Source organism: Melopsittacus undulatus, chromosome 12 (assembly GCF_012275295.1).
Source record: "Melopsittacus undulatus isolate bMelUnd1 chromosome 12, bMelUnd1.mat.Z, whole genome shotgun sequence".
NCBI lineage: Eukaryota > Metazoa > Chordata > Aves > Psittaciformes > Psittaculidae > Melopsittacus > Melopsittacus undulatus.
Window position 1 is genome coordinate 2,275,543 of NC_047538.1, and position 14,673 is coordinate 2,290,215.

The window sequence follows — 14,673 nt, forward strand, 5'->3', positions numbered from 1 at the left end:
CAAGATGGCAATTGCAGTAATGCAGGGTGTAATTTCCATGGTCTGATAGAACTGGAAACTGTCTGTAAAGGCAGAAGTAAGGCTGAGGTAGAAGCTCTTCCCTGTGAGGGTGCTGAAGCGCTGGCACAGGGTGCCCAGAGAAGCTGTGGCTGCCCCATCCCTGGCAGTGTTCAAGGCCAGGTTGGACACAGGGACTTGGAGCAGCTGCTCCAGTGGAAGGGGTCGCTGCCTGTGGCAGGGGTTGGAGCTGGATGAGCTTTAAGGCCCCTTCCAACCCAAACCATTCTGTGATTAAAGGTGTCACTGATCTCTTGCTTTGGCAGCTTGTGGCATGGGGGAAGGAGTGCACGATGTGTCAGTTCCAGGACAGAGTTACCAGTGTTATTTCAGATTCCAGAGCCAGTGACAACAGAGGTTTTCCAATGTTATGAAGTATTTCAAGCTCATTTAAAAGCATTGATGTATTAAGCAAAGCAGTAAGTAGTGTGCTGGCAGTACTGTGTATTCAATGGAATTGATGGTTTCTGTTGCATAACAAGGTTTATAACAGAGCCACCTACCAGTAACGGTGTTCATTTTGTAGGCAGAGTGCAAAAAACCCTTCTTCAGTTGACCTCAGTGGTGTCTGTTCAGTCTGACAGGGTTCTGTCCAAACAGGCTGCTCACAGGTGACACCAAGCTGCTGGATGCCCCACATCACAAAGTTCTTCTTGGAAACTGTGTCTTTAAGTGCTGTGCCTGTTGCACTGTTTGACTTTGAGCTTGCGTTGCAGATTAAGATGATGAAAATGATGCTGAGAGACAATCCTCAGGTCTCATACATCAGCTTCTCATACAGCAGTTCCTCAAGAGGCTGTTCTGCCCCTCTCTACAGGGTAGAGGATGCTTTTGAGGGGCACCTCTAACCACAGCTCTGCTGTGTTTTATGGTAGAGAGGTAGCAGTTAATACAAAACCAGTCTGTAGGCAGTCTTTTGCAGGGAACACCAGGCCCTGTGTGCTTGCATTTCCTGGGCTGTTAGACATTGTATTCCTAGAAGGAAGGTTTTAGCTGTGATCTCCTAAGCAGTTTGTGGCTGTATTTCCAGCCTCACTGGGCTAAGCTGCTGGATTTGTGCTGTTGCAGTCTAGCCAGAACAGACTGCCCTTTGCAGAAGGGTGTTGTGTGTCTTAATACCTTGTCTGAGGTGTTAAGACTTGTCCCTTACTCTGCACTATGCTTGTTTCACTTCCCAGCTTTAAAACACATCTTACATGGGTCATTCCAGGGGGAAGATACTTGCTTTCTGCGGAAAAATAAGTGCTATGGAGAACATGTGCTACTCCAACTCTGCTCTCAGCATCTGGTCCAAGCTTCCTCTGTCTGATCTCCTGCTTTACCCTTACACACACTGAGGGGTAATACCACACAAAGTTCATCTCAGGATCCCCTAAGACTTCAGATAGTTTCATTTTTTCCTTGTGGCAGTCCCATTTGGCCCACATACCATTCCTTGGTACAGTTCTGCTTTAATCAGGTGTGGTGAGTATCCACCTACATCTAGTGAGTCATTCCATTTAGTTGCCATTTCCCAAGGGGTTGGCACCTGCTAGTGTGGGTGTTTGGAGGGAAACAGCCTCTTATGCGTTTGCTAATGGATTGTTTCATGCAAATTGGTCACATTTGCTCTTAAATCTTAGTTTTCCTCCCAAAAAGCTTCTTGGCCTGCACCAGTGTGTGACTGCAGTGGGAAAACAAGTAATATCATACAGGGTTGTTTCAAACCATGGAAGCTTGAGAAGAATAACTGTGCTGAATGTTCAGCACCTCTTAACCAGAGCCGAGTCGTTCCCTGTAAGTGTCTGGTTTAGTGCAAACTACATTTAAGTATCTTTAGATTTGGCCACCTTTTATTTCTGGAGGCACATTCGTGTCTCTTTGGGTTAAAGAGGAGTCATCCTAAGTTTTCCTTCCCTCTGTTACAGCTGTTAAACAACAGCCATATTTCTGGGGCATCTCTTTACCAAAATGGATGTCACTTTCCCCAAAAACAACTGCTTCATTTTGATCTCCTGCTGCCAGCTTTAACTCACACACTGCCTGAAGCTAATGCCCTGTTCTGTTTCTGTTCAGTAGGTTATTATTGCCAGATGGAAGTCTAGGATCTTACACCCTTCACTTAGAGCCTTGCTTCTTCATGTCCAATATGGTGAAGATAATTCCTTCAAACACATGGTTGTAATTTATTGCCCTTTGCTTGCCGTGTGTGTGTGATGGATTGAAATCAAAGCATAATGAGGAACAGGGCAGCTGGGTAAATCTATCTATTTGGGACTCTTGTTTTGGGTTGCAGATAATCAGTGCTTTAATGAAGTAATGGAATCGCCCTTTGTTGTCTGGAAGAAATCATTCCTGAAGTGATTAAATAGACCTCCCTGGGGAAGGATGCTGCTCATCACAGTATTCCTACAAACAGGATGGGTTTTGGCAACTTTGGACTGCTTTAGGAAGCAGGCACGCATTTAGAAAGCTCGTCCTTACTTTGTTTCTTGGGTTAAGGAGGATTTATTGGTGCTTTTGAGTTTTAACAGCTTTATTAAAGAGAAAAGAAAGATAATAACATATTAATAACTTTGCTCCTTAAAATGTTGTCGTTGATGAGGGGTTTGAGTTCCCTCCACGGTGAGCACTGAAGCCTTTTGAACTTTTGCTTCTTTGTGTTTTGCTGTTGATCCATTTTCAATTTGTTATATTAGAGCTGTGGGTAAGGAATTTGGTAGGAGTGGAAGGAAGCCTGGGAGAGGATTGACCTCTGGAATGTCTTCATTGTCTGTAATCCTTTTATGATTGAATTTTGGGTTGGAATCCAGTGCAAACAGTTTGGCACTCAAATACTTGATGGTGTTAGCAGCGCTGAGTGTGGCACCCCTTCCACCCAAGCGCTTTCAGTACCCTTTTCAGTGCAGAGAACACCTGAACTGAACCTTCATCACCTTTCTTCCTTCAGCTGCAGGACATAAAGCTACAGAAGTTCCCTGTATGCCTGTACCTTTATGTGGATTCAAAAGCCTTTTGCTAGGGAGCTTAAAGGGACTGCTGCTCAGGTACAGTAGTGAAGTCCCAGTGAGAGACAGAGCTTAGCCTTTAACTTGCATTTCTTTGCAAGGTTTGTTACAACTGCTCTATTTATCAGTTTGACCCAATTGATTTATTGGGTGCATGGAACAGCATTGATTCCACCGAGTAAAAGGAGAGCATCAGATATAAGAGGTGTGATGAGTGTTTCACAGCCCCAGTGCTCGTGCCCATAGGTGTGCATGGGGGAGCTTCAATTGCCTGCAGTGCAGCTTTCAACTCTCAAATGATCAGGCAGCTGTGAGCTCTTTCTATAAGCATTCAGTCTCTGTTTAGATGTAAACCTAGTTTGCCTAAACTAAAAACCCATGGAAAGCTTTGAAGTGACTTTATTGCCATTAGCTCACTGTTCCTCATTAATGGTTACTAGCCCTTTGTGATGCCTTTCTCTTGGCCATGGTGGTTCCTGTGGTTTTTCACAGCAAGGGCCCTGCAGATTGAATCCAGATGCATTTGTTATGCATCCCAGCACTAAGGAAACCTGACTTTCCATCTCACTGCTGGCTGGGCTTCTGCACAATAGGGTGTGACATCAGGATTATGTCATCTGTGAGATTCTTGCCTCCGGGTTAGGCTGATAAGTCCAAGATGAAGTCTCCTAAGACAGACCTAAACTGCCAAGATGCTGCTTTAATGTGCTTGTGCTTTTAAAATCACAAGCATGATGTTTTCCCAGGGACATTGTTTTGATGTAAGAGTAAACAGAGTGGGGTTGAGGTCCCTTCCTTAATTTGCCTGTGGGCAGCTCAGAACTTAAACCAGAATCAACATTGAGCTTGCTGATATATATTACATGGATTAGAATAAACTTCGAAGAAGAGAGGGGGGAAATGAAGCTTTGAAAACTTCAATTAGTTGCTTTTCTCCTGCTTTTTTCCTTTCTGTGGGTGCTTCGTTCTGGAGCAGCTCAATCCAGACCACATTCTTATCCTCCGAATCGGAGATACTTGGAGGAGGAGGAGTTTTTCCCTTGGGTTCCCACGGTTCTCTGTGATTACATAAAACCTGAAGGCTGGAGAGGGAAAGCATTAGCAGGTCAGCACTGATGATGCAGTGCTCTCCTTAACCACCGATCTCTGAAGGTTTGAAATCCTCAGCAAGAAATTACTTACACGCTTCCAAAAGTGGAATGAGGCTCAGTTGTACCATGTCAGTTTGTTATGGTGTGATGATCTCTAACAGCACGTGCCTGTGCTTGCTCTTCATAGAAATTCACTTCATGTTCTTACAAATAACCCAGTGTTTTAATGATGACAGAGTAACTTCCTGTAGCACTGATACCTATATGAAGAAAGAAATATGTCATGTGCAATCTGTAGCCTGCACAGACTCTGGCCAGCTTAATCCCTGATACAGGGGACTTCTGCTGCTGCCTTTTCCCCTCTGACCTTATAGTTGAATTATAACTGTCAGGGCCCAAACCATGCCAGACTGTTGGTGGATGAAGCGGAGCAGGTCGGGCCAGCGGATGGCTACGGGTGAAAGACTGGGAAGCACTCGGTGCTTCCTGGTAGTTAATGAACCAGGAACACATTGGGGCATGTTACAAAGTGACCCATTGTCCTGCTTATGAGGTGGTTAATGGAACTGTTTCCAGGTGACTTCTCAAAAGGGATTGGGTCATTAGTTTCCATCTGCCAAGAGCAGTTGGATGGTAAGGCAAATGTGAGCAATACATTTAGAATTTTCTTCAATAATGAAAGGTCCTAGAAAGCACAAAATTGGAGGTTCTGGGAGGTTTTTGCCCTTCAGGATCCCATTGTTTGGATACTGTTTTCCTTCCTTGCAGAGTTTTTGCACTTCACAGCTCTGCTTTGCTGTTTGAGTCATCCCACCGTGGTCCAGATGTGTGTTTTTAAGTACAACTGGCATTGAAGTTACACATACCTAACCAGATTGGTATGTTTGCTCCAGGGAGATCTGCACCTGTGTATGCTGGAAAGAATGTGTGTAAAATACCTGTACAGAGTCCACAAGCATACTTCAGGCTGGGTTCATAAACTGTGGTGGAACAGCCCTGCTCTGTACACACAAACATCTTACCTTCCTCATTTGAAGGATTGAGGTAACGTGCTGGAAGTGTTACACAGCTGCACGCCTGGGACCAGAGGAGGAGGGAGAGAGGAACTGTAAATCATCCGTGCTCATGCCAGTGGGAGAAGTGTTACATCCTGGGGAGCTCCTGGTCCCAACCTGTCCTTTTCATTAAAGAACAGGCTCCTGAGCCTCATTACTAGAAAGCTGGATGGAGGGGACAGGCAATAAAATTCCTTAGTGACAACTGTGATCTCTTCGTGCTGTCCTGAAGACTTTCGTTCCCCCCTCACTTGAGCTCTGAGTTGCAGGTGATTGGAATGAATACCTTAGTGATGGTTTGGGTTTGGTGGAGGGGGGAGTGCTGAAACTTGCCACTTCCTTCATATTTCTGCTGCTATTTATGTGCTGGTTTGAAATGACAGGGGAAGGGCTCAGGGAAAATTGTGCCAAGTCACTTGCCATTACAGTCATCTGCTTTAATAGCAGTTGAAGTGGCTGCTGCCTCAGCTAGGTGGTGTTTTGGGGTTGCTGTTAGACACCAGCTTCTCACATTGTGACTTTACTCATTGTCACACTTGTGAAAACATTTGTAGCTGCATGCTCAATGTTTTCCTTTGGGGTAGGTTGTTTAAATGACAGGTTTCTTGGAACTCTGTTGCTCTAAATAGATGGAGCCATTTGTCTTTCCTTCCCTGCTCAGTTTCTGTAGCTGGAAGGAACAGAGAGGCAACCTTTAGGGGAAATAAAAAAGCAAGTCCATTTTGCTGCTTTAAATGAGCCAGTTTGAAACACTGTGCAGCTCCTTTGAAGGCTTGCATAGCCTGAGCTTCCAGGTCCTGGCGCTTTGGCTTCAGGGCTTTGTGGCTTAGTGCTCCGAGAGCCTTAAGCCAGCGCCACCGGGTGGGTTTTTGTCTCTGGCTCTCAGTTTCCTGACTGGAAAATCCAGATGTGCTTTTATGGATGAGTGATTTGGTTCTGAAGTGTAATTGAAAGGCAGAGCTCTTGGTTTTACTGCTCTGGGGTGGAAACTCATTTTCTCAGTATAGGGTCCAGCATTCGCTTGCAAGGCTGGTGAGAAGCAGAATGCGATCAGGAAAGTGCCTTTTCTGATGTGTCCTTTAGTGGTAAAGCAAAGTGATTGATGTGTCCTCCATTCTTGAGGTCTATGCTGGAAGATGGGGGATTTCCTCCCCTGTCACATCCCTCTTGAAGCTATGGCTTTGTTCTGGCCACAGCCTCTCTATTTCATGGCTACAGCTGGAGTTCCTTGAACAAGTTTCCATCCTGGGTCTCCACCCGCTTCAACTTCAAACACTTCATAAAGCTTTGGATCACTCTTAGCTTAAATATTTTCTTTTATTCTTGCATTTGTAAAGTAGGTCAGGTTGAAGTGGGACATTTTTTGTATAAAACAGCTTTTTCCAGGAGTTCTGTGGTTGGTGAGTAAGGGATAGGGAGCTGCGGTGTTTGAGCGTGGTGTTCCGACTCCAGCTGATTCTGAGGGAAGAGCTGTTCTGAACTGTGCAAAGAGAATGAATGGTTATGTTGGGCCTTGTTCCTTGTAGTCATCTTCCTGGGCAGCTGCATAGGAAGCAGTTTACTGGAGGTGGAAGAACACTGGTTATCCTCGGAAAGGACAGAGACAGCATTTGGTCTGTTAAGGTCCCTTCCAACCCAAACCATCCTGTGAGTGATTTGTCAGAGCTTTGGTTGTCAACAAAGGGACACAACAACTCTATGCTTTTTCTCCTTGTTTTACAGCAATCTTTTGTCTATAGGTAAACCCAGGGTATATCCTGGAGAGCTCCGTGTCCTTAGGCACAAGAGGAGCAATGGCTTTGAATTGCTGTCCTTTGGAAGGGGTTTGTCTTTTGGAGATGTTTTTGAGGTGTCCCAATACGAATTACTCCTTCTTCACATCTTTTGTACGTCTCAAAAGCATCTGCTCCTTGTGTTGTGCTGAGCCTTGGGTGCTTTGGGAGAGAACTTCTGAAGAAGCCTTGGGGTTTTCATGATTCCATGACTACATTGTGCAGGAGGAGAACGTGCCACAAGCAGGAGCACCCAGAGCAGGCCATCAAAGAAGCTTCTGTTCAACCCAGGAGCTAGGTGGTGCTTCAAAGGGTTTTACTGCAGTCACTCACTGCATGTGACTTTGAGCCTGTGCTCTGCTTTGCCCATCCAATTCTTTACCAGAGAAGATGATGCCTTCCAGGAACCTTTTCCAAGCTGGTTACCTCTCCTGCTTGGATTTTACTAAGTGCTGCTTTTTCATCTGTGCTGAAGGGGTTCCTCGGAGGTAGTCCAGCAAATCCAGGTTCATGAATGTACCTTTAAATTCCTACCAGTCTGTCATCCAGTTCTCTGTTATGTAGCAGCCAGTTCACCTGTAACACTTTTTTTGTTTTTCCTGAAGAAAATAGGTTTCAAGGAATGTTCCCCTCTCCAAACATGCCCTTCCTGGGCTTGGTTCATCTTAAATCCCACTGCAGTGCATTTTAGTGTGAGGAAAGGTGAAGAGAGCTCAGTGACATGTATTTTCTCCCCAGGAAGGATGTGTGACATTATAGTGCTGAAGCCCAGAGGAGGCTTTGGCCAGTCCGTACCCCGGTGTGCCTTGGATTCATACTGGTTCAATCACTGGCACTGTTTTGTTGGGGTCTCAGGATCCTGGATCTGGCCATGGCAAAGCAACTTTATTGAAATAGCATGTTGGTATTTAAAACAATATTAATACTATATTTGATTCATTAAATACACAAAGGCAAGTTAAAGCATTTCCATGTGTGCGCTGTTAGTTCTGGCGGGGGGTTCCTCAGCTGGTTTCATGTGGTTTCAGACAACATTTTAGCACATTCTTAAAATACCCACAAAAGCCTTTATGTAGAATCTCATAAAGGTGAAGCACATAAAAATGATTTTTTTTCCCCCTGTTTCATGTCATTAGGATCAAAGTACAGTAGGTAAGAAGAAATTTCCAAAAGCCTTGTTTTGGTCCCTCTCTTTAATGAATGTTTCATGCTCACAGCAAGCTCATAAAGTGCCTAATGGGGAAACTGTCTGTGCTCAGTCCCATTCTCAGTGCCTGACAGGGCATTTTGAGTGAATTCACGACAGTTGAATATTTTCTTAGGCAAACTTGGTCTAGAAATGGACAAAGAGCTTCAGGTCTCTGCCCTTCGATTCATGCTGCCCTTTTGGCAAAGGAAAGGTCACTTTGATTGGAGCTGAGGTTTGCTGCAGGACTGAAATTCCCATTAACTGTATTAACCAACATCCATCTGTGAACTCCCCTGAGGATATAAAAAGGGTGTTTCTTGGTTTGTTAGGTTTAAATTGCCTGCTGGAAGTCTGGCTTTAGCATGCCTGTGGAGCAGAGGGGTTTCTTTTCTGAACGGTATATTATCAGTGACTTGACAAGTGTCATAGGACAGTGTGTGTTGGCTACTTAAATGCTCAGGCTGATGAGTAGCAGTAGCCACCTATTAAAAATAAAATGATGTAGTGGGTTGCTATGAAGTCGTATACCCCTCGTGGCATCAGCATTGGGTTTGATACAGGCTTGGATGCATGCACTTAAAATGAATTGGGGCTCCTTTGGTCATTTTCTCTGTGCAGAGAATGTACTGAAAGTTACCTGTGTTCTTCACATCAACTTCCCAATGTCTTTTCTCCTGACTTGTAGAAAGGATGGGTTAGTGTTCTTGAGTCCACAGCACTTCCTGGAGTCCAAACTGCACAGTAAATCACATCTTAAATGCCACTTCCAACCAAGAGGCTCGTGTTTGGAAGGGAGGGGAGTGTGCAGGTGGGAGAGTTCAGCAAGTTCTTCACGCTGGCAGTGAGTGATACTTCTCTTTCTTGTAGAAGAGGAGAAGCATGCAGTCACTTGCAGGTCTATGGGATCATCTTGCTCATCAGTAAGATGCAGGAACATAGAGTGGTTTAATCTGTGTGACTGTCAGTCATAGCAGCTCCTCTTGTCTTTGCATAGTGAGCTTTTGCTGTCCCCAGACCATGAGTTCTCAGGTGTCCTGCAAGCCTTACATGCAGAACAGCAGCAAGTGCTCAGAACAGAAATGTCTGACTACTAAAACCTTGTATCAGTCATCTGCTGGCTCAGCTGAAGTTGCCTCTCCTCCTTCCCTTGCCCCTTCGCAGGAGATGGTGCTTCTGTGCAGCGCGACTTCATTGCTGAGATCCAGGAGCTGTGTGTCATGAAAGAGTATTCCCTGCTCAATATTCCTTGTGGCTGCTTGAGAGCAGAAACAGTAACGTGCTGTGGGTTACCGGGTTGGTTATCTAGAAGCCAGAATTGCTTCTTGTGCATCTTTCTCCCTCTGGTGTTGGGTTGTTTACTGTTATTTCAGAGTGCATCTTCCATCTGGGCACATCCGGAGCCTTGCACCACTGTTACAAAGGAGAAGTGAGGTTCTGCATTGCTGGTTTTCTAAGAGTATGCTTTTTGTTAACAGGAACCTGAGCTTTAGGGAGTCCAGCTTCTTTCCCATTGTATCCAAAGCTGAAATAACAGTGAAACCTCCACAGCATCCCTTCGTTTTGAAGAACCCTGGGTTCAGTTCAGCTCTATGTGTAATAAATCAATAACTCGGCTTCACACAAAGTTGTGAGGCAGCAGCACAAAGCTACTTGCTCCCTTTTGTCTGAATTAGCAGATTTGATTGTAAAGAACTTCCAGGCTTTCCCAATAGAGAGAGAAAATGGGGGGGGAGGAAGGCCTGAGCTGTAAAATAAAGCCTTACTCTCGGCCTACTTTGTAGTCGTGCTTTTACCGGCTGCTGTAGTTAATTGGAATCAGAGGAGCTGTTTGCTCAAGTACTGGGGGGATCTGTAACCAGCTCTGTTTCTCACCAGACTTTTATCCTCCTATACAGAAATGTCCAGGATTTTGTAAGGCAAAGTCTCTGTGTTTCCAGAGGGTTCTAGCTGCTGTGTTTGCTGAGAGGGTGCTGCCTTAAAAGAAGGAAAACTCTTTCTTAGGATATAGAGATTCTGCTTATTTAAGACTATTATTGATATCAGATTCTGGCTGGGATCCTGCTTACTTTTAACGTGCATATTGCATTGCATCCTGCAGGTATTTTGAAGGTGGAGTCTCCTCTGTCTACCTCTGGGATCTGGATCATGGCTTTGCCGGGGTGATCCTCATTAAGAAAGCTGGAGATGGATCAAAGAAGATAAAGGGATGCTGGGATTCCATCCACGTGGTGGAGGTTCAGGTACAGCCTCTGGGGTAGCTGATACACCCAAGTGCAAACAAACCCCAGTTAATTCCAGCCTGTTGAAGAGCACAGGTGTTCTGCTGAACAATGCAATATTGTCTGAGGGGCTGTGACTGTTTTCCCCTGTTAATTTCTGGCTATTCCCTGGAGCAGTTTGGATAGAGATAAGTCAGGGCTGTAATCAGAAAGAATCCCAGAAGAATTGGAAGTATGTTACTTTCTGTGCATGTGAGCCGGAGATTATAGATATTTTTTTACCAGAAAGGTCTACAGATAAATATCACTAATGAGGTAATAAAGCCAAGGTAATGGGAGGTGAGATTGCTCCAACTAGATTTGCTCTGGAAAATTAGGGGAATGTGCACACTTCCTTCTAGGAACCGGGCTGTGCTGTGTGAGTGGTTACACATACCTGTCCTGGTGCTTGTGGGGTCTGCAGGGCCAGCCACCAGCTAGGCTGGGGAGGGATTTTAACCTCTTGTCTCTATCCCTTTTGTTATCCAGGAGAAATCCAGCGGTCGTACTGCTCATTACAAGCTGACCTCCACAGTGATGCTGTGGCTGCAGACTAATAAAACTGGTTCTGGTACTATGAACCTTGGAGGGAGCCTCACCAGACAGGTACGCCTCTCTATTGGCATGAGAGGATGCTGCAGCCCTCAGCCATGCTGTTCCTTGTTCATGTACCCAGTAGCCCCAGTGAGGCACAGAAAGTTGCTTTTGTGAGGTGTTGTATAAAGATCTCTTCTCCTGCTGTGTGTGCAGCCCAGTGAAACAGTTAATACTTAAGTGTGTGATTACAAGGAAACCCCTTAAACTTTGCTTGGTGGCAGTATAGCTTTCAATTAAACATAGAGAACATTCAGTAGGAGTTAGGACTTTTAAGTCTTCATTTGTCCTTTGGTATTCCTATATTTTTATACTTTGATATGCATTACCCAGGCAGTTTTATTTGTAAGATTTGCCCACCTTCTTACTGGAAGATTCCAATAGGATTATAAAAATATAAGATGACCTTTGCTGTTATGTCTGTTTGAAAAGCCATCAACAAGCCTCTCTTTTGCCTTGGCTGCAGGATTCTTCTGTTCTTCAAGGCATCAGTCATCTTTTAGTATCCTTCATTAGTATTTTGTACCTGCAGTACAAGACTCTGATTTATAACATCTCTTGAAGAGGAAGAAAAGAATCTCTTCTAAACATCTGGGGGTTGTGCCAGTGTTACTTGGACTTCCTCTTGAGAGCTCTGGTTTTGGCAGGGAAGGTGCCAGGCTGATGACTGTTGAGGCAGTGCTGCTGTCTCAGGCTCTGGCAGGCAGGATCTGCTGGGCTTGACTTCCCTGGGTAAGGGGGCTTCTGCCCCAGCCACCTGCCAGAAGAGGCCATCTCCCTGCCTCATGCTGCTGATGAAGTGTGGTTGCTTAAGATGTGGGCTGTGGAAATCAGTGACTCGAGCAGGGTAATAAACTCTGGAGGACAGAAGGCATATTGTATGGTCATGAGTGACTGGAGAGATTGGCAGTAGCTAAAACTCCTTTATGAGACTTCCCAGGGCAGACTGTTGCTCTCGATACAAAGGACAATGCAGACTCTGTTAAACACGTCATGTTCTTGTACAGGTTTGAGCCACGAGGCTCTGTGATTGCAGAGAGGACCCAGGATTGTGTTAGCATTGCAGCTGCAGCAGCTTGCCCTAGACCTGGGGGATGCTTCTTTCCACGTGGTTGATTTCCAGAAGAAGCTGATGGAAAAGCAGGCAGGGATGAGACGTGTGGAGATGGTTTTGAGCATTGCAAAGCTTTGCAGTAATTACACCCGAGTTATGGTGACCCGGACAAATACTTAATCACAGGCCTCTCTAATAATTGAAATCATAGCTGTGAAGTGGAGGCCAAGGGCTTGACTCTGGCCATGGCCTTATGGTGCATGAGAGCTGTGCCAAGGAAAACAAGAGCCTATTGAGAATGGGTGTCCTCAGTACACCTTGGCCTGAACTCCTTTAGGCCTTGTTTAGTTTGACTTTCGCTCTCTAAGCTTCAGCAGGGAGATTCATGCTTCTGTCATCATTTGAACAGCAGAGCATTTCATTCATATGTGATGCATTAAAGCAGGGGCCTGCTTCCAATGGAAGTATCCATAAAAAAGCCACTGGGGTAATGATGCACTGCTTCTACACAAACAATGGAAACTTGACTTTCAGAGCGGAGCTTTGGGCTGGAGATTCACTGTCTGTGGATGTCATAGGAGGCTTAATGGGACAGAATCCACAGCAAAACCTTCATGCTGCCTTGAGCTGAGCTATGGGAGGAGGAGCTGTTTGTCCTGAGCCATTTATTTAGCTGTAGCTGGACTAAACTTTGCTGTAAATGCAGTTTGCTCCATCACCTAAGGACAGCAGGGGTTATTTTTTACTTTGTGGTAGGCTTTTTGTAGGGTCTGCAGCAAACTTAGGCACCAGAAGAGGTTTTAGTTATCTCTTGATTGCTATGGCACAGTTTTACCTTGATGACACCAGTAATCTGATCTCCTGACCTGAAGTTTATCCATGGTAAATTGTACATGGTTTCAGTCAACTCAACATTTAAGCTCCTTGCCCACCTTTGATCCTACAATGTGAACAGCAGATGTCCTTGTATTTCAGTGGAAGCTTTTGAAGTGTTCACAAGCGTTGTAATATCCTGGCTTATAAACTGGTGTCAGAGAGAACCTTTGAGTGCTTTGAAAGGGAACTCTGTTGAGAGCCATTGCTTTGAAATCAGTTTTACCTCGTGGCTGCAAATGGGGCACCTCCTGAGTGATGACTAGAGTGATGAACTTCATGGCTGGGAGCAGGCTCATGGAATGCCTCCTGATTCCCCACCTCCATAAGGCACGGAGAGCTGGGCATGGCTGACACTGAAATGCTGTGGGAAGCATTTGCAGCTTCAGGTGGAAACACTTGCTCAGTAATTCCCCTTCCTGATGTCTGCACATTACACTTGGCACAAGTAATTGAGGTCTGTGCATGGACAGTGTGGTAGAGCTGAGCTGGGATGTACAAGTTAGAGAGCAGTGATTTCTAGACTCTGGTGTCATTTCCCACCACTGAAGTACCATTGTCCTGCATCAGACACAAACACAGAGGCAGGTTTGGTACCTTTGTCAAGGCTGTTTGGAAGAACTTGGCTTTGCATTTCTTGACTATCCCCAGGCTCTTGTTCCTGCAAGGCTTCCACTGAGGCCATTCCTCAGTGCTGCAGCGAGTGTCTAACAGTGATTCTTGTCTCCCTCCAGGACACCAGGTATCTGTTCTTACACCTCCACTTGGGCCATGTGATGTTATGTGCTGGGTAGATGCTACTTGGAGGTCATGTCCCTAGACTTTGTCTACTCTGATGTCACTGAGAAGTGACACATCATTTCCAGTTCATCAAACTACTACTTTTCAGTGGATATCCCATGCAAGTGGTTCGTGTGCTACTACAGGAGTTGTCTCTGCAGTTGTTTATTAGGGGGAAAGTAGCTGTACAGGCATTTTATGTTTGTAAGTGGCCAGAGTAAGTAAAGCAGGAGAAGCACAGTAGATGGAGGAGATGGCCACTTTTGGGTAGTTGTAAATCTTTGTGTAGCTTTAATTTACTTTACCTGATGGTTTGGGAATTGGGATAGAGAAGGAGCAAAGTGTTCCACACCGTCTGCCTCGATGAGGGGCCATGGGTGGAAGAGCTCTGTGTCTGAAGGGAAAGGACAGGACCTGCTCCCTTCTATCTACCACAAAGGGAGAAGTGCTCGCAGGGAAATGAGGAATGGCAGCAGCCTTTCGGTTACCTTGCACATTCTCCAGTGACTGCAGGTAACTGCCCTGCTCCTGATTCAAGCCAGATGCTTGGCAGATGGTTTTCTCCCTGACAGACATTAGGGTCCCGTCCTCTCTGTGTACATTGGAATCACTTGTGTCATTTGCCACAGCTCTGAATTGCTTTGGCTCAGTTTGGAGGATCTGAGGCTGCACTTTAAGGTAAGAGCAGCTGGATGATCCGGTTTCGTTTCATGCAAAGTAGATGTAGCATTCCCGTTCTCTGGCAAAGAGTCAAAACTGCACTTTGTGGGACAGATTTCTGCAGCCCCCTCCTTAAAAGCAAGACTTAGCAGGTGCCTTTCGGGGGCCTCGCTGTGCACAAAGAACCTGTGTGTGTTTCCTACACCACCATGACCATTGTGAGGAAGTTCAAGTTTGCTGGCGAAGAAGCTGGCTCCAAACCTATCGTTTATTTACCTCCGGAGGTGTGGAAAGGGGAGGATA

At 45.4% G+C, this 14,673-nt stretch overlaps 1 protein-coding gene across 2 annotated transcripts in view; it reads left to right on the top strand.

Annotated features, from left to right (window-relative positions):
- The window catches only part of CAPZB (capping actin protein of muscle Z-line subunit beta), a 63,956-nt gene that overhangs the window by 40,281 nt on the left and 9,002 nt on the right, over window positions 1-14,673 (top strand). For both annotated transcript variants that reach the window (XM_005145426.3, XM_005145427.3), the window contains exons 5-6: window positions 10,250-10,391; window positions 10,899-11,015. In XM_005145426.3, the coding sequence (XP_005145483.1) occupies window positions 10,250-10,391; window positions 10,899-11,015 (259 nt within the window). The remainder of the gene's footprint in view (window positions 1-10,249; window positions 10,392-10,898; window positions 11,016-14,673) is intronic.